Here is a 25,264-nt window from a genome sequence, read left to right on the forward strand (position 1 = left end):
ACATTCAGGCATGTAAAGTGAATTCTCAGGTTTCTGGCTTGAAAGTGACTGGTTTCCAGCAGCAAATCCCCCAGCTAATAGAGCAGGCTCTCTCAGCTTATAAAAGTCTGAAACATGACTCAGGAAGAGTTCCTTAAAAGCAAAATAAGTTTTCTCAGCTATTGGCATTCTCTTATGGTTTCCAGTACCTTTTGTGCTATTCAAGATCTCTCTGTTGGTTTCCTGATGTGGGCAGAACTTGTACTAGTTTGACCATTCTTAGTTGACAGTTGTTCACTTTTTGAAGTTATCGCTCTCTTAGAAACTCATGTGTATCTTTGTAAAAAAAAATAAATAAATAAAAGCACTTTTTACCAGCAGTTGCTTGACCCCTTATTTTCATATGGAAAATAATTTTTCCATCTTTTTTTAAAGCATCTCTTTCCTTTCAACATTCTCCCAAAGACTAATTTCACTTTGAGGCTACTTTTGCTGAGGGAGTAGGGTAAGCTGATGATAGTTGTGTGGTTCTAAAGACTTTGTTTTAAAAATATTGTCATCCTCATCCTTTCTACTTATATGCTGTGATCTCTTCATTACATAAATTTGCTGCTACAATATCATAATTCCTTTGCAAACCAAATGGAAAGACTTGTCTTTGCCTCTGTTTTTCATCCTTAGTTGATGAAGTGAAACAAGCATGTGGCATCATCTCTAACATAACAACAGGTGCTAGATTTTGTGAATTTTAATTCCTTTCCTTAGCTTTCTTTGGTTCCTAAGTAAAGTGTAGATATCTTTGATTCATTAAGGTAACCATTGCCTAGTCTACACTCCTTCCCTCTCATCCCTTATATGAATCATTTACATTACTGGAAATGATTAAAGGACTGATCAGTAGATAGAGACAGGTTTTATTTATTCTCAGTTCCATATTAACCTTAAGAGACGTGGCTTACCTCGTTGTTTTGATGTCCTGAGCTTCACATAACATCATTTGTGGTTCGTAACAGGTACTTTCAGAATGCCTTGGTGCCTCTCCCTTATGCTGGTGTTTTATTTTTAGGTCAGCATTGCTTGTCCTGAGAGGATGGAACCGATCACAAAGATATCCCACATCCCGCCCAGTCGGTGGGCCTTAGTCTGCAGCTTGTGCAAGTTGAAGACAGGGGCTTGTATTCAGGTAAGTCTCAGTGAGAAGTGATAGAGTGGGCTAACACCAAATTGGCCAGACTCACCCTCCCAGTGAGTGTTGTGTTATAACCAAAAGGTCACAGAGAAGGCTGCCCACTGACTCCTAGGGCTCTGCCATTATACAAATCTCTCTCTCTCTCTCTCTCTTTTTTTTTTTTTTAATGTTGCTTCTGGACCATTCAGCTTATTCTTTTCCATGTTCATAGTGGTAGTTAATCTTCATCCTTTGCTGTCAGAGCTGATGAATTAATTGAATTCTAAAGCTAGGTGATACCATCCTGGATGCAAAGAAACTTTAAAACAACCAGGCCCATGTTCTTGTGTGGCTTACCCACTAACTGTAGATGGACTTGGGTTGCAGGATGATTTGACGGATAGCCCTGTTGCTGGGTTGAGTGAGCATTTTGGAAGGGAAAGATGCGTTTGAATGGATAAATTCTGGTGGATAGTTTTGAAAGTAATTCTCATTGGCGTATGTCTTTGTGTATAGTAGTGCAAGTAAAGTTTTCTGAGACATCTGGGGCACAGGAATTCAGCTTCTTGAAGTAGTAGTAGCTGGTGTGGCACCCAATAGCAGCAGTTGGGGGAGGGGAACATGGATGGGACTTGGAAAGGCCAGTTACCTCCAGCAAAGACACAAAAGTTGACCCTTTGTAATCTCACTTTCCATAATGTCATTTTACTTTCTATTCCAAATGTAATAAGGTGGCTCTGCTGGCAAGAGGGAAGGAAGGGCTAACCTTCCGCTACTTAGACCTCCTGCATATGAGCTGCAGGCTTTAGATTTGCCTGTCTACCTTCTTCACAGAAAAGGGGCCATATAAAGGCATAGTGTAGGGACAGTGACTCTAGGTGTTTTGTGAGGTTCCTTGCTGTCTGGCATGACAGTATGTTCCAGACACATCTTGTAGATTTCTTGCTCCAGATTGGAATCAGCCACTCTTCCAAGGAGCCCTGGTTCTTATACTGGGAAGTGATATTTAAAGAACACACAATCTAGACCCCCAAAGGCCCTTTTAATTTTTTAAATTCATTTTTACATCTGACAAAATTGGATACGTCCTCTTGCTTTTTTTAACATTTTTGATTGATTTTATTTATTTTAACTAAAGCACTTTAGCAATTATAAAGAAAAAAAATGTAAAGGAAAACTATTCCCATGGGGTCTACTACCCTAGGACATTGCCTATTTCTGTTTATCTAAGTTCTCTCCTGGTTGCTCCCCATATGTGAGCCCCTTGAGGGCCAAGATTATGTATCATTCTTCTGTGAATTTCCCCTGGCACAAAGTAGAGTGCCTGCCCATTGTTAGTGCTCAGTTAGTGCTTACTGAATAAATACATTCATGTTTTATTATACCATAGATTAGTTTGTGATATGTGTTTCCCCCACTAAAAATAAAATATATTTGATGTTTTCATAGTTATTATTTAGTCATTTTATAATAGCATATCAAATTTGTGTCCGGTAATTTACTTATTTTCCTTATTTTGATACTTGCGTTTTCCCCCTACTTTTGCTGTTTTGAAGGATGATTTTTACAATGGCTAGTAATTGGCAACAACACTGTGGTGAGAGAAAACATTGGCCTTGACCTTAACAGACCTGGGTTTACATTACAGCCCTGAATTACTACATTTTGCCTCTATTATAGTTGTTTATCTGTGAGTTTCATCTGTCCTAGTAAACTGTAAGCTCAGACTGTTTCATCCTTAGATCCCCCACACCCTGATGTGGTAGATAGACAATAAATATTAGATCGATGGATGGATGATGTATGAACAGATGGATAGATGAAACATTCTGGAAGAGGTTTCTCATTTGCAGGGCAATGGTTCTTATTTTCATTACTTAGAATTCAGAGTCTTTGTTTTATAAAGATCTTACCAAGTTTAGACTCTTAAAATTTTGGTAAGTAATTACAGGCTGGGCGTGGTGGCTCACACCTATAAATTCAAGCACTTTGGGAGGCCAAGGTAGGAGGATCACTTGAACCCAGGAGTTTGAGACCAGCCTGGGCAACGTAGTGAAACCACATCTCTACAAATTTTTTAAAAAGGAAATTATATTTTATTCAACTAATATTTATGCCTAATTATGCGTCAGGCTTTGGGTCTATTTGGGTCTTTGTCCAACAAAGAACCTTTGTGCCATTGAGCTTGTGTTTAGTTGGGAGAAATAAATATAAATAATACTAAATAGCACATTAGAAGATGCTAAGTGCTATGGAAATGAAAAATATGGTGTACAGTAAGAAGATAGGGAATGTGGGGTAGGGGACATGACTTGCAAGTTTTTTTATTTGTTAATTGTTTATTTATCAAGAGAAACTATTCCCTAGCCCACATATTCATGTTTCATAGTTCAGGAATACAGGTCAGAGATAAACTTTTATGTATTTCAACCCAAAGAAATTCTTTATATTCCAAAATCACTTTGCAGTCTGAAAGATACTAGCCTTGCTCATCTCCTCAGAATTGTACATGGAATTATAATTTCTGTAGAAATCTGTGTATGCCTTCTTTCTTGGTTCAACCACAGCAAACTTATAGAGAGCTGCAACATCCAGGGATACAATGAATGCTCCAACAATATGAAATCACAGGCACCTGGCCAGAATGCCATGCATCTGAGGTTTCCTCAGAGCACTGAAAGCCATGGTAGTTATTGTCCTTGATAGATATGTCAACCTCAACACCAGGATCCTTCCTTGCTGATGGAGAAATGGACTCGAGCTACAAGTTTAAATAGAGTAGTCAGGGTAGGACTCATTATAAAGGTGACATGTGAGCAAAGACTTGAAGGCAAGAGAAAGAGCTGTGCAGATGTTTAGGATAAAAGTGTTGCAGGCAGAGGGAACAGCCAATGCAAAGGTCCTGAGATAGGAGTGTATCTGGCCTGTTCAAGCAACAGGAAAGAAGTCAGTGAGACCAGAATGGAGTGTATGGGAAGATAAGATCAAAGACATTACATGGGGCCATGATTGATTAGGACAGGGGTTGGCAAATTTTTTTCTACAAATGACCAGATAGTAAATATTTGTAATAAATATTGATTTTGTGGGCCATGTAGTCTCTCTCGCAACTATTCAACACTACCTTTGTAGCATGAAGGCAAGCTACAGATGATACTTAACAAATGAACATAGCTGTATTCCAATAAAATTTTATAGACTCAAATTTAAGTTTTATATAATTTTCACATATTACAAAATATTCTTCTTTTGATTTTTTTCCACCATTTAAAAATACAAAAACCATTCTTAGCTCCCATTCTTAGCTAGTGAGCCACAGAAAAACAAATGGCCAGCTGCATTTGGTCTGTGGGCCATAGTTTGCCAGCCTCTAATAAAGGCTTCTAGGGCCCTTATAAGATCTTTGCTTTTTACTCTGAGTTTAAGGGGGAAGGCATTGGCAGGTTTTGAACAAACAAGGGACATGATTCAACTTATGTTTTTAAGGCATCATTCCATGAAATGAAAATAATCTGGAAGCTAGGGTACTGTGGGGGGTAAAGATGAAACAAGATTGCCCATGTACCAATAATCATTGAAACTGGATGATGGGTATATAGGGTTTATTATAGTATTCTGTCTGCTATTATATAGGTTTTTAAATTTCCACAGTAAAAGGTTAAAAGCAAACCCAAAAAGTGGCACCCTTTTCTATTCAGAAAAGACTGTGAGGACAGAAGGTTAGAAACAAGAAAAGCAATTAGGCTTTTACAGTAATCTATAAGAGAGATGGTGGTGGCTTTGACCAGAGTGGTAGCCCTGGAGTTAGTGAGAAGTGGTTGGATTCTGAATTGGTATTAAAGGTGGAGCCAACAGGATTTACTACAGATCGGTTATGGGGTGTGAGAGAAAGATAGGAGTTGAGGATGAGTCCAGGATTTGGGCCCAAACAATGGGAAGGGTGAAATTTTGATAAACTGAATAGAGAAAATTATAGATAGAACAGATTCAGGCCAGGTTCGGTGGCTCCTACCTATAATCCCGTCTACTCAGGAAGCTGAGGCAGGAGGATCACTTGAGCCCAGGAATTCGAGGCTACAGCACACTATGATCATGCCACTGCACTCCAGTCTGGGCAGCAGAGCAAGATCCCATCTCTAAAAAATAAATAAATAAAATAAAGAACAGATTTGAGAAGATCATGAATTCTGTTTTGGACATTTATGTTTGAAGTATCTATCAGATATCCTAGTGGAAATGTCAAATTGGCAGTTGTTTCCTTGAGTCTGGAGTTTGGGAAGAAGTTTTGGACTGAAGACATAAATTTAGATGTCATTGGCATATAGATAGCTTTAAAGTATGAACTGGGTGAGATCACCAAGTGAGCAAGCATAGATAGAGGGGAGAACAGTACCAAGGACTGGGCCTTTGCATTCCAAAATTAAGAAGTCAAGGAGAACAGGAAGAAATAGCAGAAGCCACCAGAGAGACAGGTGGAAAACCAAGAGAGTGTGGTAGCCTGGAAACCAAGGGAAGAAAGCATTTTAAGAAGGAAAGATCAATAATGTAAAAATGCTGCTAACCTAAGAGGAGGACTACAGATTGACCGCTGAATTTAGTGGTGTGATTATTGGTGATTTGGATGAGCAGTTTAGGTAGAGTGGTGATTGTAAAAGTTACATTGCCAACGGTCGGGGCAAAGAAAGGGATAGGGCAGTCTGGAAAAGTTGGGTAAAGAGGTCTATAGGATGGAAGGAATAACAAGTATGTGTGTACTCATCACCATGTAGAACATAACAGTATGCATACAAAGGCAGTGATCCAGGGGAAAGAAAAAGCTGCTGGAGCAAGGTTTTCAGCAGGTGAAAGAGGATGGGGTGAAGAGTGAAGGGATGGCTTTAGACAAGAGCACAGATAGTTATTCCTGGGAAACAGGTTTGAAGGCACAGCATGCGGGTACAGTTTTAGGTATGTGCGCTGGTGGAAATCTGCAGATGTTCTTTGATTGTTTTAATTTCCTCAGTGAGGTAGCAAGCAGGACTGTCAGCCGAGAATGAGGATGTGAGTGAGGTCTAGAGGTTTGAGGAGAGACGAGGTGTGAAGTAGTTTTCTGGATTGGCAAGGATAAAATCTAACACCTACAGCTTTAGGATCTAGACTAGGCAATATCTGCAACCTCCATATCTGGAAGCTAGAACCTTTCTCCTGAGCATGAAGGCTTCTGATAATCCTGGAGCAAATCCTAAAGTCTGGTTTCATATCAGGTTCCCCAGGCAGCTCTGGATTTTGCCTAGACCCTGGACACAGTCCCTCTAACTGCCAGCTTTCCAGAATTCCTGTAGGGTCCCTCTGTATCTTATGTTCAAGCCCCATTCAACCTATATCCAGATGTGTTAGGCCTTCCCTGAGAAGAAAGAAGGAACAGTGGTTAAGAATATGACTTTTGTGTCATTTTGGGCTGGATAATTAAAATACGTATATATATATATATATATATATATATGGTTTTTGGAGCCAGACTTCTGGGGTTCAAATCGTAATTCTGTCTCTTGCTAGTTACATGACTTGGGGAAGTTACCTAACATCTCTGTGCCTCAGTTTCCACATCTATAAATGGTGATAATAGTAGTACCTGCCTAAAGTGGTAAAGAATGTAGCACAGTGCCTAACAGTAAATACTCAGTATGTTAGTGGTACTAGTAATAGTACTTTTGGTATTATTCATATTATTATTTCCTAGAGTCGATCCAGCTTTGCTAATGGAAAGCTCAAGCATTCATTCAGCCATACTGAATAGAATCATCAAACATTTGGGGCTTGGGTAGGTGCCTGTTTTAACAGTAAAGGAATGAGGGCCTGCCTGAAGTCACATACAAGTATATTGAAGTCAGGATCAGTTGGTAGGCCACCATGAGTTTACTGTTAGGCTAATATAAGTTGGACTATGATGGAAGTGAACTTTTTTAAAACAAATGAAAATCTTTAGCAAGTGGGTAAATGATCAGTAAGCAAGTACATCTGCTCAGTGACTATTAAAAGTGATTGATACTAGTGGAAAAAAATGAAATGTTGAGATAAAAGTGCACACATACCCCCCAAAAAGAAAGAAAGTGCCTTAATATTTTTCTCATGTATTTCAAATTTTATTTATCAGTACAGATTGCTCTTATTCTAAGGCAGTTCTGGTCTCTGCCTTCAGGAGCTTATAATCTGTTAAGGGAGTCTAGATACAAACATGGGAAAAGTTAAATAGCACTGCAGTGACATCTCCTCTCAGACCCTTAGGGATGAGAGACCAGAAAGGCTGGCGGTCACTGTTTCTGTTGGAGTTTAAATACACAGTAACTGAAGTGAGTTTTGTAGGCTGGCTTAGACCATATATGACATTGCTTCTGTGACCAAGTTTTGAGCAAATTGCTCTGACATCATCCATTTGTCTATTCACGAATTATTGGGGGTTATGAGCAACCAAATGGATGTTGTCCTGCAACAGGACAAGAACTGCTAAGGACAGATCCACCAAGATCTTGGTGTTCCAGGCAGGAGTTATCTGCTCTTGAGGACACACTGTTTTCTATTTGAAGACAGCAAAATATTTCTTTAAAGAGAAAAGGCACATTTTAATTCCTAAATCAGTTTCTGGCGTACTTTTTCAAGATTTGTATTTCAAGATTTGAAAAGACATTTTTTAATTCCTATGTCAGTCTCTGGTGTTCTTTTTCAAGATTTGTATTCTGCCACCATATCTGATCCAATTCCCGTCCCACAAAAACTCTCCGTACAAATGTGGATGTGTAAGGGTAACTTTTTCCCTCTAATGAAAGTGTTTTTAAAATCTTTTCTATAATTTCTAAAGTATATGTAGAAAATTATTTTCCCCCTTTAAATAAACCACAATGAGATACCTACCACTTCATAACCGCTAGGGCGGCAATAATAAGAAAGGCAAACAATGACAATTCTTGGCAAAGATGTGGCGAAATTGAAACCCTCATGCATTGCTGGAGGAAATGTAAAATGGTGCAACTGCTGTGAAAAACAGTTTGGCAGTTCCTCAAAATGTTAAACGTAGTTACCTTATGAATCAGCAATTCCACCCCTAAGTATATACCTGCAGTTGGAGAGGTCTCCAAGACCACCCTCAGGTTCAATAATTCGTTAGAAGGACTCACAGAACTCAGAAGAACCATTATACTCACAGTTATGATTTATTACAATGAAAAGTTACAGATTTAAAATCAGCCAAGGAAAGAGGTGCGTAGGACATGGTCCAGGAGAGACCAGACATGGAGCTTCCAGTTATCCCCTGCCAGCAGAGTCAGTGCTTATTTCTCTAAGCAACGATGTGTAATAATAAACAGAGTATTGCCAACCAGGAAAGCTCACCCTTGGTGTTCAGAAAGGGTTGGCCATACAGACACGGCTAACTAACCATGTGGCTGACCTTATTCTTGGGTCCCTCCAGAGGTCAGGCTGATATCACGTGGCCCAAAGCTTGCACCATAAATCACATTGTTAGCATAGACTATCTGACTTGGCTCAAGGCCTCCAGGTAAACAAAGATACTCTTATCAGGCAGTACATTCCCAGGGCTTAAAGGTTATCTCTCAGGAGCTGAGGACAAAGGGCCAAACCTTTCTCTGGACAAGGTTAATCCTTTACTCTGCAAAATACACAAGAGAAATAAAAACATATATCCACACAAAAACTTCTATCCGAATTTTCATATCAGCATTATTTCAGAATAGCCAAAAAATAAAAACAACCCAAATGTCTATCAACTGATGAAATGGGGTATATCCATACAACGGAATATTTTTTGGCCATAAAAAGGAATGAACTTCTAATACATGCTACAACATGGATGGACCTTAACAACAAGCTAAGTTAAAGAAGCCAGACTCAAAGGATCACATATTGTGTGATTCCACTTATATGAAATATCCAGAATGGGCAAATCTATAGAGATAGAAAGTAGGTTAGTGGTTGCTTGGGGTTGGGAACAGAGAATGCCTACAAACAGACACGAGATTTCTTCCTTGGAGGCGATGACAATGTTCTGGAATAATTAGGTAGTGGCAATGGTTGCACAACTCTGTAAATATGTTGAAAACCATTGAAACACTTTAAAACTGGTAAATTGTATGGTATGCAAAATATGTCTCAATAAAGCTGTTTTTTTGTGGGTGTTATTTCAGTAAATGGATGTGATGATCACACTATAATGCATGTAGTGAAGTGTCTAAAGACACATGTGTATAATAACCCGGGTCAACCACCCAGGCAAAAAAAGATGTTGCAGCCAGCTGGAAAAAGGCCAGTTCTTTTCTGTTTAATGGCTTAGAGAGGCTGTATTTAGATTGGATGGGAGTGAAAAGACTCCATGATGTGAAGGGGTCCACTAGGCTTTTTCTGACCCCCTTTGTACAGAAACACCCAGTATACTCTCTCTGGTTCCTAGCTTACTGGAGCTGTCCCTCACAGAAACACAAAACAGAAATGGCTTTTACACAGTAAGGCCAATGTACTTTTGAGTCTTCACACTAGACCAGAGGGACAGAACTTGGAGGGCTCCCAAAGCACAGAATGGCTGCTCTCAACACTATGACAATGCCTGTCACTCTGGAGTCTTTCTCACAGACAGACAAAAGTAAAAACATAACAAGAATATAACTACACACAAAAATAAAGCTGTATATTTTAAGCATATTAAGAAATATATAACATACTTTTATACATCAACAATCTATTAGAAACATTACAAAACGAATATATATTTTATATGTAAATATATTTAAATAGATACATATACAATAAGGTGGAGTGCTATTTTCCCGTCTGTGGTGGTTTTCCCTAGCCAGGCAAGAGGAAATCATCTAGGTATAATTCATATTATTATTTCCTAGAGTCGATCCAGCTTTGCTAATGGAAAGCTCAAGCATTCATTCAGCCATACTGAATAGAATCATCAAACATTTGGGGCTTGGGTAGGTGCCTGTTTTAACAGTAAAGGAATGAGGGCCTGCCTGAAGTCACATACAAGTATATTGAAGTCAGGATCAGTTGGTAGGCCACCATGAGTTTACTGTTAGGCTAATATAAGTTGGACTATGATGGAAGTGAACTTTTTTAAAACAAATGAAAATCTTTAGCAAGTGGGTAAATGATCAGTAAGCAAGTACATCTGCTCAGTGACTATTAAAAGTGATTGATACTAGTGGAAAAAAATGAAATGTTGAGATAAAAGTGCACACATACCCCCCAAAAAGAAAGAAAGTGCCTTAATATTTTTCTCATGTATTTCAAATTTTATTTATCAGTACAGATTGCTCTTATTCTAAGGCAGTTCTGGTCTCTGCCTTCAGGAGCTTATAATCTGTTAAGGGAGTCTAGATACAAACATGGGAAAAGTTAAATAGCACTGCAGTGACATCTCCTCTCAGACCCTTAGGGATGAGAGACCAGAAAGGCTGGCGGTCACTGTTTCTGTTGGAGTTTAAATACACAGTAACTGAAGTGAGTTTTGTAGGCTGGCTTAGACCATATATGACGTTGCTTCTGTGACCAAGTTTTGAGCAAATTGCTCTGACATCATCCATTTGTCTATTCACGAATTATTGGGGGTTATGAGCAACCAAATGGATGTTGTCCTGCAACAGGACAAGAACTGCTAAGGACAGATCCACCAAGATCTTGGTGTTCCAGGCAGGAGTTATCTGCTCTTGAGGACACACTGTTTTCTATTTGAAGACAGCAAAATATTTCTTTAAAGAGAAAAGGCACATTTTAATTCCTAAATCAGTTTCTGGCGTACTTTTTCAAGATTTGTATTTCAAGATTTGAAAAGACATTTTTTAATTCCTATGTCAGTCTCTGGTGTTCTTTTTCAAGATTTGTATTCTGCCACCATATCTGATCCAATTCCCGTCCCACAAAAACTCTCCGTACAAATGTGGATGTGTAAGGGTAACTTTTTCCCTCTAATGAAAGTGTTTTTAAAATCTTTTCTATAATTTCTAAAGTATATGTAGAAAATTATTTTCCCCCTTTAAATAAACCACAATGAGATACCTACCACTTCATAACCGCTAGGGCGGCAATAATAAGAAAGGCAAACAATGACAATTCTTGGCAAAGATGTGGCGAAATTGAAACCCTCATGCATTGCTGGAGGAAATGTAAAATGGTGCAACTGCTGTGAAAAACAGTTTGGCAGTTCCTCAAAATGTTAAACGTAGTTACCTTATGAATCAGCAATTCCACCCCTAAGTATATACCTGCAGTTGGAGAGGTCTCCAAGACCACCCTCAGGTTCAATAATTCGTTAGAAGGACTCACAGAACTCAGAAGAACCATTATACTCACAGTTATGATTTATTACAATGAAAAGTTACAGATTTAAAATCAGCCAAGGAAAGAGGTGCGTAGGACATGGTCCAGGAGAGACCAGACATGGAGCTTCCAGTTATCCCCTGCCAGCAGAGTCAGTGCTTATTTCTCTAAGCAACGATGTGTAATAATAAACAGAGTATTGCCAACCAGGAAAGCTCACCCTTGGTGTTCAGAAAGGGTTGGCCATACAGACACGGCTAACTAACCATGTGGCTGACCTTATTCTTGGGTCCCTCCAGAGGTCAGGCTGATATCACGTGGCCCAAAGCTTGCACCATAAATCACATTGTTAGCATAGACTATCTGACTTGGCTCAAGGCCTCCAGGTAAACAAAGATACTCTTATCAGGCAGTACATTCCCAGGGCTTAAAGGTTATCTCTCAGGAGCTGAGGACAAAGGGCCAAACCTTTCTCTGGACAAGGTTAATCCTTTACTCTGCAAAATACACAAGAGAAATAAAAACATATATCCACACAAAAACTTCTATCCGAATTTTCATATCAGCATTATTTCAGAATAGCCAAAAAATAAAAACAACCCAAATGTCTATCAACTGATGAAATGGGGTATATCCATACAACGGAATATTTTTTGGCCATAAAAAGGAATGAACTTCTAATACATGCTACAACATGGATGGACCTTAACAACAAGCTAAGTTAAAGAAGCCAGACTCAAAGGATCACATATTGTGTGATTCCACTTATATGAAATATCCAGAATGGGCAAATCTATAGAGATAGAAAGTAGGTTAGTGGTTGCTTGGGGTTGGGAACAGAGAATGCCTACAAACAGACACGAGATTTCTTCCTTGGAGGCGATGACAATGTTCTGGAATAATTAGGTAGTGGCAATGGTTGCACAACTCTGTAAATATGTTGAAAACCATTGAAACACTTTAAAACTGGTAAATTGTATGGTATGCAAAATATGTCTCAATAAAGCTGTTTTTTTGTGGGTGTTATTTCAGTAAATGGATGTGATGATCACACTATAATGCATGTAGTGAAGTGTCTAAAGACACATGTGTATAATAACCCGGGTCAACCACTCAGGCAAAAAAAGATGTTGCAGCCAGCTGGAAAAAGGCCAGTTCCTTTCTGTTTAATGGCTTAGAGAGGCTGTATTTAGATTGGATGGGAGTGAAAAGACTCCATGATGTGAAGGGGTCCACTAGGCTTTTTCTGACCCCCTTTGTACAGAAACACCCAGTATACTCTCTCTGGTTCCTAGCTTACTGGAGCTGTCCCTCACAGAAACACAAAACAGAAATGGCTTTTACACAGTAAGGCCAATGTACTTTTGAGTCTTCACACTAGACCAGAGGGACAGAACTTGGAGGGCTCCCAAAGCACAGAATGGCTGCTCTCAACACTATGACAATGCCTGTCACTCTGGAGTCTTTCTCACAGACAGACAAAAGTAAAAACATAACAAGAATATAACTACACACAAAAATAAAGCTGTATATTTTAAGCATATTAAGAAATATATAACATACTTTTATACATCAACAATCTATTAGAAACATTACAAAACGAATATATATTTTATATGTAAATATATTTAAATAGATACATATACAATAAGGTGGAGTGCTATTTTCCCGTCTGTGGTGGTTTTCCCTAGCCAGGCAAGAGGAAATCATCTATATACATGTGAAGAGAGGGTGGGGGGGTGGAAATAGCACACAGATAAATATATATGCATAATATATTTTGCATTGAAAAGATGCATAATTCTAATACATGGATATTTTAAAAATATGAACAATAATAAAAATGTATATTAAAAAGACACATATAAAAGATGTTTGTAAAAGTACTACTTGATACAATGAGAACAGTGTTATCTCAGTTAAAATTTTTTTAATTTTAAATTTTTAAAAATAAAAATTTTTTTTAAATGCACATAATACCTCCCCTGTCACTTAAGTGGTTACAGTAGAAATAAATGAGAGAAAAAAGGCATTTTGTTTAATAGAATGTGTCAGGCATGAGTTTTAGAAAAAAGGAAATAAATATTTGATTAGCTCCAGAACTTCGTTGGCACTTTCTCTTCTTTCCCTCCTCCTTCCCTTCTTCCTTCTTCCTTCTTTTTCTTCTTCATTTTATATTTTTTTATTTTTTGATCGACAATATAAGGGATTGTTAGTCAAGCTTTATCTTTTATATTGTGATCTATATTGCTACATTGTAATTATACATATTTATGGGGTATAATTTGATATTTTTATATATATGTTCTATAATGATCAAATCAGGGTATTTAGCCTACCATCACCTCATACATTTATCATTTCTTTGTGGTGAGAATATTCAAAAGTCTCTTTTCTAGCTATTTGTAAAATGCAATACCTTACTGTAAACCATTGTCACTCTACTATGCAATAAAACACCAGAACTTATTTCTCCTATTTAAATGTAACTTTGTACCCATTGACCAGCATTTGGTGGTGAGCAAAATATATAGACCTCCAGCCATAAATATCACAGAATTATCTTTTTTGAAACTAGATGGATTTTATGGCAGTCTCCAAAGAGACATTCCATTTTTCATATAAATACTCAATTCTTATCTGCACATTATCTTTTATTTTGAGTAATTTATATTTATTTATGTTTATGTATCTTCATTCTATAAATTTAACCTGAGATGATCTGTTTTTAGCTTCCTATTAATAGCAATTTTATGTCACACATTCATCCCCTTGACTAGAAAATCCTTTTGCTTTTTCTTCCCATATTTTTGGCAGTTATTAAACAGCAAAAGAGAACTGTGCTCAAGATGTTTAATCTTTTGCTAAAGAAACCTTTTGCTACTTGTTTTTTAAATGCCTGGCTAGTTTCTTAGCCAAGTGATAACACAAGGTACCCAGATAAAAGTACATCTTAGGCTTTCATCATCCTTATTTTCATGAGGCTTGTCAAATATATGGAAGTTTTAAGGAAGGATACAGCTTTCAGCGTGATATAACAGACTTTTCCAGTGGAGCTGCCCAAAGCCGGGGTGGGTTGGTCTTAGGAGGTTTTTAGCATCTTATCAGTGGAAGAATTCAGTAAGTAGATTACCACTTAATTGGAAAGTGGAGAGGGGTGTGTGGAGGGCAGAGCACTATAAAGGAAGTTCAAGCAATAATAAATGTGAGGCTGGATTAGATGATCTTAGAATTATATTCTATCCCTGAAATTCCTTATCATGTGCAATTAGTTTAAATGGAATCCGCCCCATTAAAGCTTTGATGGTTTCCAGTATTCTCTTAGATGTTGAATTTCTCAGTCTTTTTTTTTTTTTAAAAATTTTACGGGGGTACAAACGTTTAGGTTACATATATTGCATTTGCACCACCTGAGTCAGAGCTACAAGTGTGCCCATCCCAGACTGTGCACACTGCATCCATTAGGCATGCATTTACCCATCCGCGCCTCCCCCCCTCCCACCTGCCTGATCCCCAATGAATGTTGCTTCCATACGTACGCATAAGTGTTGCTCAATTAGTACCAATTTGATGGTGAGTACATGGGGTGCTTGTTTTTCCATTCTTGGAATACTTATAGAATGGGCTCCAGCTCTATCCAGGATAATACAAGAGGTGCTAGATCACCATTGTTTTTTGTGGCTGAGTAGAACTCCATGGTATACATATACCACATTTTATTAATCCACTCGTGTATTGATGAGCACTTGGGTTGAATTTCTCATCTTTATTCATATCCAATGTCATTCTCTATGTTTAATTATCAAAAACCTAACAAGTAACTGAGCAGTCTGCCTTCCAGATGCAACTTCCAAAAGAGTTGAGACTTGGCTTTAACTATGAGAGTTCCAACTAGCATTCATGGGCCAGGTTCTTCCTGCTCTGCCTCCCTATGAATCATCAGTGCATGCTACATAGTAATAATAAATGTATTAAATCTATGAATGAAAGGCAAAGTATTATAAACTTAATTTCAGATTGTCTATAACCATACTGTCCAATAGAACTTTCCACAATGATGGAAATGTTTTATATCAATGCTGTGTCCAGTATGGTTGAAATGTGACTAGTGTGACTGAGGAACTAAATTTTTAATTGTATGTAATTTTAATTAATTTGAATTTAAATAGCAAGTCATAGCTAGTTGGCTATCATGTTAGACAGCTCAGCTCTATAAGAATAATTTCAAGAAGTTAGGTTACTTAGGTATTGCAATTCCCATGGCCTTTATAAAATCAGTAAGTGCTCTGGCAATAATATTGACTTTGTTTTTTCTTTCATTTGTTCAGAAGCATTTTCTGAGCAACTGCTTGTTGATGGCAATGCAAAATGAATGATTCAGCTTCTGTCTTTGATCTATGGCCAGGGACTTGACAGTTATTATACTGACAGGTACAATGTGAAAAGAAGCATATGGGGTAATGTGGGGGACACAGAGAAGAGACCGCATGACTGTTTAAGGGAATGAAAGAAGGCTTCTCAGAAAAACTGACATTCGAATGCTTGAGTTGAAACCTTAAAAGGGGAGTCTGAATATTTTTTTTGCCTCTGTTTTTGCTATTTTCTGTAAGAACAGGTTTCCTGGGTTACTTATAATGCATCTGTCATGGTCAATTGAGAACCAACTTTCTCCCTGTCTTTCCTTTGCTTCCTACAAGCTCTCGATTTTGGTCAAGAGACATGGGTCTCTCCCTTTCCCCCCTACCCTGCCACCTTGACACATCTTTTCTTCCTGCAGTGTTCGGTAAAAAGCTGCATCACTGCCTTCCACGTCACCTGTGCCTTTGAGCACAGCCTAGAGATGAAGACTATTCTAGATGAGGGAGATCAAGTGAAGTTCAAGTCATACTGCCTCAAGCATAGCCAAAACAGGCAGAAACTTGGGGAGGCTGAGTACCCCTACTACAGGGCTACAGAGCAGAGCCAGGCCAAAAGCGAGAAAACCAGCCTGCGGGCACAGAAGCTTCAGGAGCTGGAGGAGGAGTTCTATACCTTGGTACGAGTGGAAGATGTGGCCACAGAGCTGGGGCTGCCCACGCTAGTTGTGGACTTTATCTATAACTACTGGAAACTGAAGCGGAAAAGTAACTTCAATAAGCCATTATTTCCTCCAAAGGAGGATGAAGAAAATGGGCTCGTGCAGCCAAAAGAGGAAAACATTCACACTCGAATGAGAATGTTTATGCACCTACGGCAGGACCTGGAGAGGGTAAGGTGACCAGCTGTGACTAGTATGTCTGCATAGAAATGGAGGTCCCATTTCCAGTTTAAAAATGGTCAACTCATTTATAGTGTGGGCTTTCTGTGTCCTTGCTTATCTTCTGATTTCACTGTGGCCCCAGATATTGGGCTTTGTTTAAATTTTGACAGACACATTCAGGGGATTGGAGAGACCTCGCTGATGTTCTCTGTGACCTTTAAATTTGAAACATACTCTCATTTGGTTTACTTTTTATTCACTGTTGAGCCTAACTTGGCTCATCTATATTTTACTGACACATTTATGAGACTGGAGGCTGAAGAAAGAGTGAATTTTGTTGAGGCAAGCATGAGATTAGGGTTTCTCAAACTCTGCACTGTTGACATTTTAGACTGGATGGTTTGTTGTAGGGGGCTTTCCTTTGTTGTGGGGGCATCGCAAGATGTTTAGCAGCATCCCTGGCCTCTATCCACTAGATGCCAGTAGCACCCCCACAACACATACCCAGTGTGACAAACAAAAATGTCTCCAAATTACTAAATGCCCCCTGAGGGTCAAAATCGCCTCTGGTTGAGAGTCACTCCACCACATAATTCAGTTTAACTCATGATGTATTTATCAATTATCTATTAAATTAGGTGTTTCAAGAGTTCAAAGATAAGTTAGGCCCTGTGTTTACCCTAGAGAATTTTATAATTAAATATAATTATAGAAATGGCTTGATTTGTTTCTCTGCTACCAAAATTTGAAAGGGAACTAATAGATTTGGCTCAGTTTTTAAAATTTAGGACATACATATATAGCACCTATTGTTATTACTATTATTGCCAATGCTGTTCTAAGCATTTGATAAATATTAACTCAATATGCCCATGAAAAAATACTATTATTATCATCATCATCCCTATTTACAGACGAACAAATTAGGGTACAGAAAAGTTAAGTAACTTGCCCAGGTGGGTAGTATGAGAGAGTGAGGATTTCACCCTTGTGGCTATAGAAACTTGGTTGAGCTCAAAGTATGAGCAAAAAAAGCCACTTCCAGTCTTCCCAGCAGACCTTTATTCTGCTGGTCCAGCACTCATTAGAAAATTGTAGTAGGCACAGTATTGTCATCATTTGTACTCAGGGATGTAAAGGGAAGGCTGAATTGTTAAACCATCGTTTGGTCTTTTCAACCTGGCTGTGCAAATAAATACCAAGCCTATGACACTGCAGGGAGAGAAGGTTTCAGGAGGCAGCTTTGGAACATTTTGCTTGTGCTGCTGATTAATATGGGAACCATAATCCCACAATTAATCATGCTACATGGATTCCTGTGGAGTGGCTTTCATTCTGCAGCTTTTGGGTTCTGTCTTCTCTTTTCACCCTCTCCCAGCCCACCTAACTTTAGGTGTCTTCATTTTAGCTAAACAATTTCAATTGTCAGGTTTACTTAACATGATGTCTTTATTTGCTGGGGATTGGGCTTTCAGGTCCGAAATCTGTGCTACATGATAAGCAGGCGAGAGAAGCTGAAATTGTCACATAGCAAAATGCAGGAACAGATCTTCAATATGCAAGTCCAGCTTGCTAACCAAGAAATTGCTGCAGGTAACCTGTATATTAAAAATGTCCTAACAAATATATAGACACTGGTTGCATCCTATTTTAACAATTTAAATTTTATGTCAATCGTTCCACTTAAAAATCTTTAAAAATTCTTGTCAGATATCTCGTTCACTCCAGTCCAATCCTGATATAACATGGCCCACTTCATTGTCAACTAATGAGGCAAGAAATCCCAGAGTGGGGTGGGGGAGTTGCAGGTCTGGGGCAGATAACCTAGGTCCAAGACAGATATTCGAGGCCATTAGTTGGAGCCATGAAATTATTTTATAATTATTGAATTCATTTAGAAATCAATAGAATAATATCTAACCCGTTTCTAGAAAACATTTAATTCCAGGATTACTCATCTTAACAATAGTCTGAAACAAATCTTTAGCCAGAAATTAGAAGATCTGAGTTTTTATCTTTTCATTTATTCACTAATGTTTGTGGAACATCTACTGTGAACTAAGAACAGAGCTAGAAGACGAAGCAGTCAGTAAGACAGAATCCCCACCACAGGGTGCACTGCCCATTGGTGAGTGAGACAGGTGAGCATAATTATAGTACCCTAAGCATGGGAAGCTTGGCTGGAATGATGACAATTATATTCAGTGACACCTATAACCTACCTCCCTGTGCCTCATTTAACACAAAGGTCAATGGCAGAGTCTGAAAAACTAGGGGTCACTGGGCAGGGGGCGTGCAGAATCATCTCCTGCCAAGGGCCAGCCATAGAGCAAGACAGATAAGAAATGTGGTGTCACATCATGAGTCACAGCAAAGTGGTATAGCAGGAGGCAACAGGGCTGCTCAGCCACAAGGGCAACACTGACAGGCAAAACAAAGAGAACCAAAGTACAGCAGGGAAAGCCCCCACGTGCCAAGGAAATTGACCTACCCACGCACCTTCTCATTGGTAGGAGTGAGCCTCATTACAGCTTGCAGCATCAGTAGGTGGCAACCCCTGGCAGAGATGGGTTGGGGATCCTTGGGGAACAAATGCTGCCCATTGGGGTATGTAAGAGCTGTACTCTCTATATCTCATTTTTGTGAGGCTACAGAAGATGATAATGGGCAAAGGTCAAGTCCATATGCAAGGAGGAATTGTTTGGTAGTTCCTTTTTAATTTCAGAGCACTCAAAATAATAGAGGAAGACCTGTTCTAACTGTGATTATAGGGTAACATAATCGGGTAACTGATTGCTAATACTCCCCAGGCCAAGCCCATAGCTGGCCATTGGCAGGAATTGTGATTCTTTTCTGCTGGCCTTACCACTACAAAACCTCCCACCTCCATAATGGTCATTTGTAGTCAGAAAATTGTTCTGGGTTAAGGATATAAAATTTTCAGGAACCACCCACTACCACTTCTAATGCCAAGTTCAAACAGCATACATACTCTTCATCCTCCAAAACCTGTGTCTACATTTCTGAGGGTTTGTATTTGACTTGCTTTAGGAAGGCCAGGAAAAATTGGAGGAGGAGGTCTGAAATGTGTCTGTTTAAGGCATAACCTAAGTGCTTTACGGTGCCTACATGTATGCATGCCCACACACACACACACAAACACACAAATAGGGAGACCGTGTTCTAAACCATTACTAGTGACATTCTTTTCAGAAATGGAAGGGGCAAAGATGGGGATGCAAGAGACACTAGTCTTTGTGATCATTTTGCAGACCAAGAGAGCAGAGGTGGCGAGCCATATAGCAAACAGTGGCATTGCTGAGTTTTTCATCTTCCGCACTCTTAGCCCTTAACCTCTTGTTCACCTCACTCCAACTGTTACACCATGATGTACATACATATCAAAGCCAGATGCTTATTAGACATTTGGAAGAGTGGGTGTGTGAACTCACTCTGCCATAAGCACATATGCCATTATTTAAATCAGTTGTTAAAATGAGTCTTTCTTTTTGATCTCAGGACTTCCTTTGACAAGTGCACTAGAAAACTCATTGTTTTACCCACCACCAAGAATTACCTTAAAGTTAAAAATGCCCAGATCAACCCAGGAAGACTGCAGAAAGGACTCCACAGAGACTGATCACCGACCCCACTCTCCTGACAGCGACTCCCCTGTTCATAGTATAAGGAGCATGCAGGTGCCTCAGGAGCCTCTAGAAATGAGAGCAAAATCGTATCAGAGATATCCACTAGAGAGCAAGAATAACCGTTTGCTGGCCAGTCTCAGCCATTCCAGGAGTGAAGCAAAGGATTCCAGTCCTTCTTGGAGAACCCCGTCTTCAGAGTTCTATCATGGGCAGTCACTGGGAAAGCCTCTGGTCCTTCAGGCCGCCCTCCATGGACAGTCTTCCATTGGGAATGGGAAAAGTCAGCCTAACTCAAAGTTTGCCAGATCCAATGGCCTGGAGGGCAGCTGGTCTGAGAATGTCACCCAAAAAGACAGCTCAAGTGAGATGTTCTGTGATCAGGAGTCCATGCTAAGCTCACACTTGGCCAGTCAGGGCAGCTTTAGAAAATCCACCATGGAACATTTTGGCAGATCCTTTAAAGAGGCCACCAACAGGTGGGTGAGGACCACAGAGGACCTCCAATGCTGTGTGAAACCAACCAAGAATACGAACCCCAAAGAGCAGTTGTGGGGTAGGCAGCTTCTCAGGCGGTCTGCAGGGAGAGCTCCATATCAGGAAAATGATGGGTATTGCCCAGATTTGGAGCTGAGTGATTCAGAAGTAGAAAGTGATGGGAATAAAGAAAAGGTCAGGGTAAAGAGAGAGAGCTCAGACAGGGAAAATCCTCCCCATGACTCTAGACGGGATTGCCACAGTAAAAGCAAGCCACACCCCCTTTCCCACAGTTCAATGCAAAGGTGATCAGAAACTCCTAAGGATAACCCAACCTTTGCCTTTGCCCCGTATGTTGGGGAAAACCCATACACCAAAAGGATTCTAGCATATGTTAGGAGGAATTGCAGTGAAAAGGATGAAATTTTTCCACACTAAATCAGCTTGCAGTTTTTTAAAAGGTTTCAAGTCTAGTTTTTACAAACATGTTACAGGAATTGCAGATTGTCCAGAGGTTTGTCAGAGGCTATTTGGAGCAGCTGGGCCCAGAGTATTTACTCAGTAAATATTTTGAGTCAGCTTTCCAGTTATAGTAACACATTGATAAGTATATGTATTAAGAGTCCTTGCATTGTTAACAGATTTGCAAGAGACCATGATTATCAGACACTAAAACTACTTACCTTTTGAAGCTACAGCATGTGACTCCCAGAGCTGCTGTCTGTAGGAAGTTTCTAACTCCACTGGTATCTATAAACCTTCTTCAGGGGAGAGACCAGGAGAGCGACGTCTCAGATACTGTCAAACTCACTACCCTCTTCCTTTGCTCTGCACAAGGTCGAGTTCCTTTCACAGTATCTTAACTTACTGAGTCAATACTCCTAATGCTCATAATTGTCCAGTGCCTGTTCCTAGACTTGCCTGTTAGGGACACACTCGTAACTATTTTACCCAGCTAACAAGCATAAAAAGCTAACTTGTGGATAGTGTTTACAAAAGTACAGAAGTACTACTTCTAAGGAAAATGCTCTGATTCTCTCTGTCTAGGCATTTGTGAAGGATCCCGGAGCCTTTCCCAAAGTGAGACCATTTCTGGGGTATTTGTATCAGGTCAGGGTTTTGTGTTGTTGTTTTCAAATAAGTTTGACTAAAATAAGTTTGGCTGACAGTTTTTGTATACCTGCTTTAATGTTTATAAAATTTTTATTGAGGTATAATTAAAATATAATGCACAGAAGTTAAGTATTCTTACCTGCTTTAATTTTGAAACAGATTTTTATTGTCAAACAGAATTTGAAAGCATGTGTTTAACACATGGATATAATTTAGCTTTGTATCAACTTTGAATCTGAGGCAATTTCCCAAACAAAAAGGCTGGAGCCATTTTTCAGAAGTTGCTTATACCTTGTTCCCAAACTATCAGCCTTGATGAATTTCTGAGAGGAAGAGAATAATTACATTGGGGAGAGATAAAAAGCATGTCTGCTTCCCATTTAAAGAAGGGAGAAATGTTGCAGTTTTAAAAATGTGAAGCAGACTATAATTCTCAGCTCTCATTTCTTCTTAGCCTTAAATTAACATTCTCTTCCTTCTAGTTTGGGGAAAGTATAGTGGTAATTTTCAGACAAAAGAGGTCATTTTCAACGTTTAAAGTTTCTTACTGGTGAAACAGCCCAGCCATAGTAGGTGCCCGTCAGTCAAGGCAGGGGCCCTCTCTATCAATATGGAAAACTCAGCAGTTTTCCTCTCCCCCACTTTTGTTCTTGTGCCCTTGTTAATGGGTTCTTTTGCTTTTTGCTTTCTCCTTTTTTGAAAACTTTTGCATTTTACCTCTCCTTTGCGTACATCTTCAAAATGCTTCTTTTGTGCCTATGTACATGTGTGAACATGCATGTGGGGTAGGTGTCCTATATTTTGTTTGAATGGCAAAAACTGTGGATTATCCAAAATGAGGAAGAGAAATTCCCCTATTTATGTATTAGGTTTCTGTGCTTTTTCTTTGAATTCTTCTGGAGTAGGTATTAATTTGACACCTTCATGGTAACGAAATTATATGGAGCTATGTTGTAAATTCCTTATGTCAGAGGCCAATGCAGTAGCCTGTGTCCTTTCATGCCTTTCAATTCTGAGTGAGTGGGAGGAAAAGCAAACATCAAAACAGTGCTTCAGCCAAATTTCATATGTAATGCCATTGGGAAAATATTGACTAAAATATCATTCCAGTCAGGGAAATAAAGTTGTAATATTTTTACAGGATTTTCCTAGGTAAATGAAGGAGCCTTCAGTTGTATAAATTTCAATTGCCCCAAAATGTATTTGCTACATTTTGTTGTTGTTTGAAGTATTACCTCTTAACCTTCTTTGTTAATTTTTTTCATTTTGTCTTATATAGTCCAGTTTTCCAAGATAAACTCAGTCTTTTTTCAAATGTCACCTTTTTATCAATACTTTTTAATTAAATTATGAAAACTGCTAACTACTGTCAGTGTGGTAATTTTTTATTTTGGTACGTTGGTTTTAGAAAATCTTAGATATGTTCCTTTTATATTTAAAAAGTCATATTCACAGTTTATAGCAGCACAATTCACAATTGCAAAGATTTGGAAACAACCCAAGTGCCCATCAATACATGAGTGGATTAATAAAATGTGGCACATGTATACCGTGGAGTACTATTCAGCTTTAAGAAACAATGGTGATACAGCACCTCTTGTATTATCCTGGATTGAGCTGGAGCCCATTCTACTAAGTGAAGTATCCCAAGAATGGAAAGACAAGCACCCCATGTACTCACCATCAAAATGGTATTAACTGATCAACACTTAAGTGCACATATAGTAGTAACATCCATTGGGTGTCGGGCAGATGGGAAGGGGGAGGAGGGGATGGGTATGTACACACATAATGGGTGTGCGCACCGTCTGGGGGATGGACACGCTTGAAGCTCTGAGTCAGGTGGGACAAGGGCAATATATGTAACCTAAACATTTGTACCCCCATAATATGCTGAAATAAATAAAAAATAAATATAAAAAATCATATTCACAAAACAAATGTGTGGGAAGAGGGAGGAGGAATTGAATGTTTAGAACACAGATTCACGATTCATGTCAATACTCAGGGCCAAAGAGAACTCTGGATACTTGGACTCTACCCAGAAATCATGATTTCATCAGGCTAGCAAGATAAAGACCTTAGGATGATCATAAAAAATCTCCAGGTAAATGGGTCCTATGTAAAGTGACAAGATTCAGAAAGCTTAGATCAGGCATCACTTAAAATATGTATTCTTTACAATATTGATTCTATTTGGAGTCATGTGAATATATTAATGTCACAGGGGTTATGTGGTGTCATGGGGAGACTTTAAGGGCATTGTAAACATTTTCATGATGAGAAATGTGCTTGCCAAAGGTCACTGGGTAAATCTGTAGTGAAGATAGGTAAAAGGTGGTTGTTTTTCTCAGTCTCTCCCTTGTTAATGGACAACTGTTTTGATCTGGTAAATCGTTAGGTAAAATGCTGGAGAACTGAAACTATACATATACCCTGTTATAGCCAACAAAAGCTATCGGGTTTATACTAATGTGTACGTTTCCAGCGGGAGATGAACCTTTGTCTTTGTATTAAAGCAACTTTTAAATTCAGAAAATAAACCAGAGGATGCACAGTCCTGGGTTTTTTCCCATACAGGACTTTAAAATCCCCAGCATGCTTACTGACCCTTAAGAATTAAGTACATGATAGGAGTAAAAACCTATTTACCACTGTATAACTTTCATGTGATATTTTCCAAAACATGTATCTTATTTATAACAAATTGTATTAGATTTTCACAACCCTAATTCAACCATTTTCAAGTTTTATAGAAAGCAGCAGTTTTGTATTGATTTTTTAAAAAGTAACTTTTAGGCTGGGCACAGTGGCTCATGCCTGTAATCGTAGCACTTCGAAAGACTGAGGCGGGAGGATTGCTTGAGGCCAGGAGTTCAAGGGCAGCCTGGTCAACATAGTGAGACCCTATCTCTGCAAAGAAATAATAAAGAGAAAAGTGACTTTTAGTTAATAAAAATCCACCCTGAAGCTGTCACTCCTATGCCAGGAGCTTTGTAACATTCAATCTGGCACTGTTAAAGAAGGCTTCTGTGAATTCAGTTGATTTTACTTCATGGGTTGGAACAAATTGTGTGAACTAAAAACATGAGGATAGTTGTCCTTGAAATGAGTCAGGGTTAGGAAGGCTCAAGCCCCAGACTGATGTCCCCCACTCTATCCAGTCACTGATGAGTTCTTTGACCTGATGCTCCCTAAATACATTAATTATCTTGATAAACTCAGAGCATACATCATTTCTCATTTTGTTAAGGTGGATTTAAGTGTGAACATTCCAGCCTCAAGGCCTGAATACCCCCACGCTTTAAATTTCCTTCCCCTCCCCTCACTACT

The 25,264-nt window shown here is 39.0% G+C and overlaps 1 protein-coding gene across 2 annotated transcripts in view; it reads left to right on the plus strand.

The window, feature by feature from the left end:
* The window catches only part of JADE3 (jade family PHD finger 3), a 140,316-nt gene extending 117,023 nt beyond the window's left edge, over positions 1-23,293 (plus strand). For both annotated transcript variants that reach the window (XM_012652386.1, XM_012652384.1), the window contains exons 8-11: positions 1,046-1,162; positions 16,236-16,706; positions 18,173-18,290; positions 20,217-23,293. In XM_012652386.1, coding sequence (XP_012507840.1) covers positions 1,046-1,162; positions 16,236-16,706; positions 18,173-18,290; positions 20,217-21,127 — 1,617 coding nt within the window. In that variant the 3' untranslated portion in view covers positions 21,128-23,293. The remainder of the gene's footprint in view (positions 1-1,045; positions 1,163-16,235; positions 16,707-18,172; positions 18,291-20,216) is intronic.
* The last annotated feature ends 1,971 nt before the right edge of the window (positions 23,294-25,264 follow it).

The sequence above is a fragment of the Propithecus coquereli genome, unplaced genomic scaffold (genome assembly GCF_000956105.1).
Source record: "Propithecus coquereli isolate 6110/MARCELLA unplaced genomic scaffold, Pcoq_1.0 Scaffold388, whole genome shotgun sequence".
Classification (NCBI taxonomy): domain Eukaryota; kingdom Metazoa; phylum Chordata; class Mammalia; order Primates; family Indriidae; genus Propithecus; species Propithecus coquereli.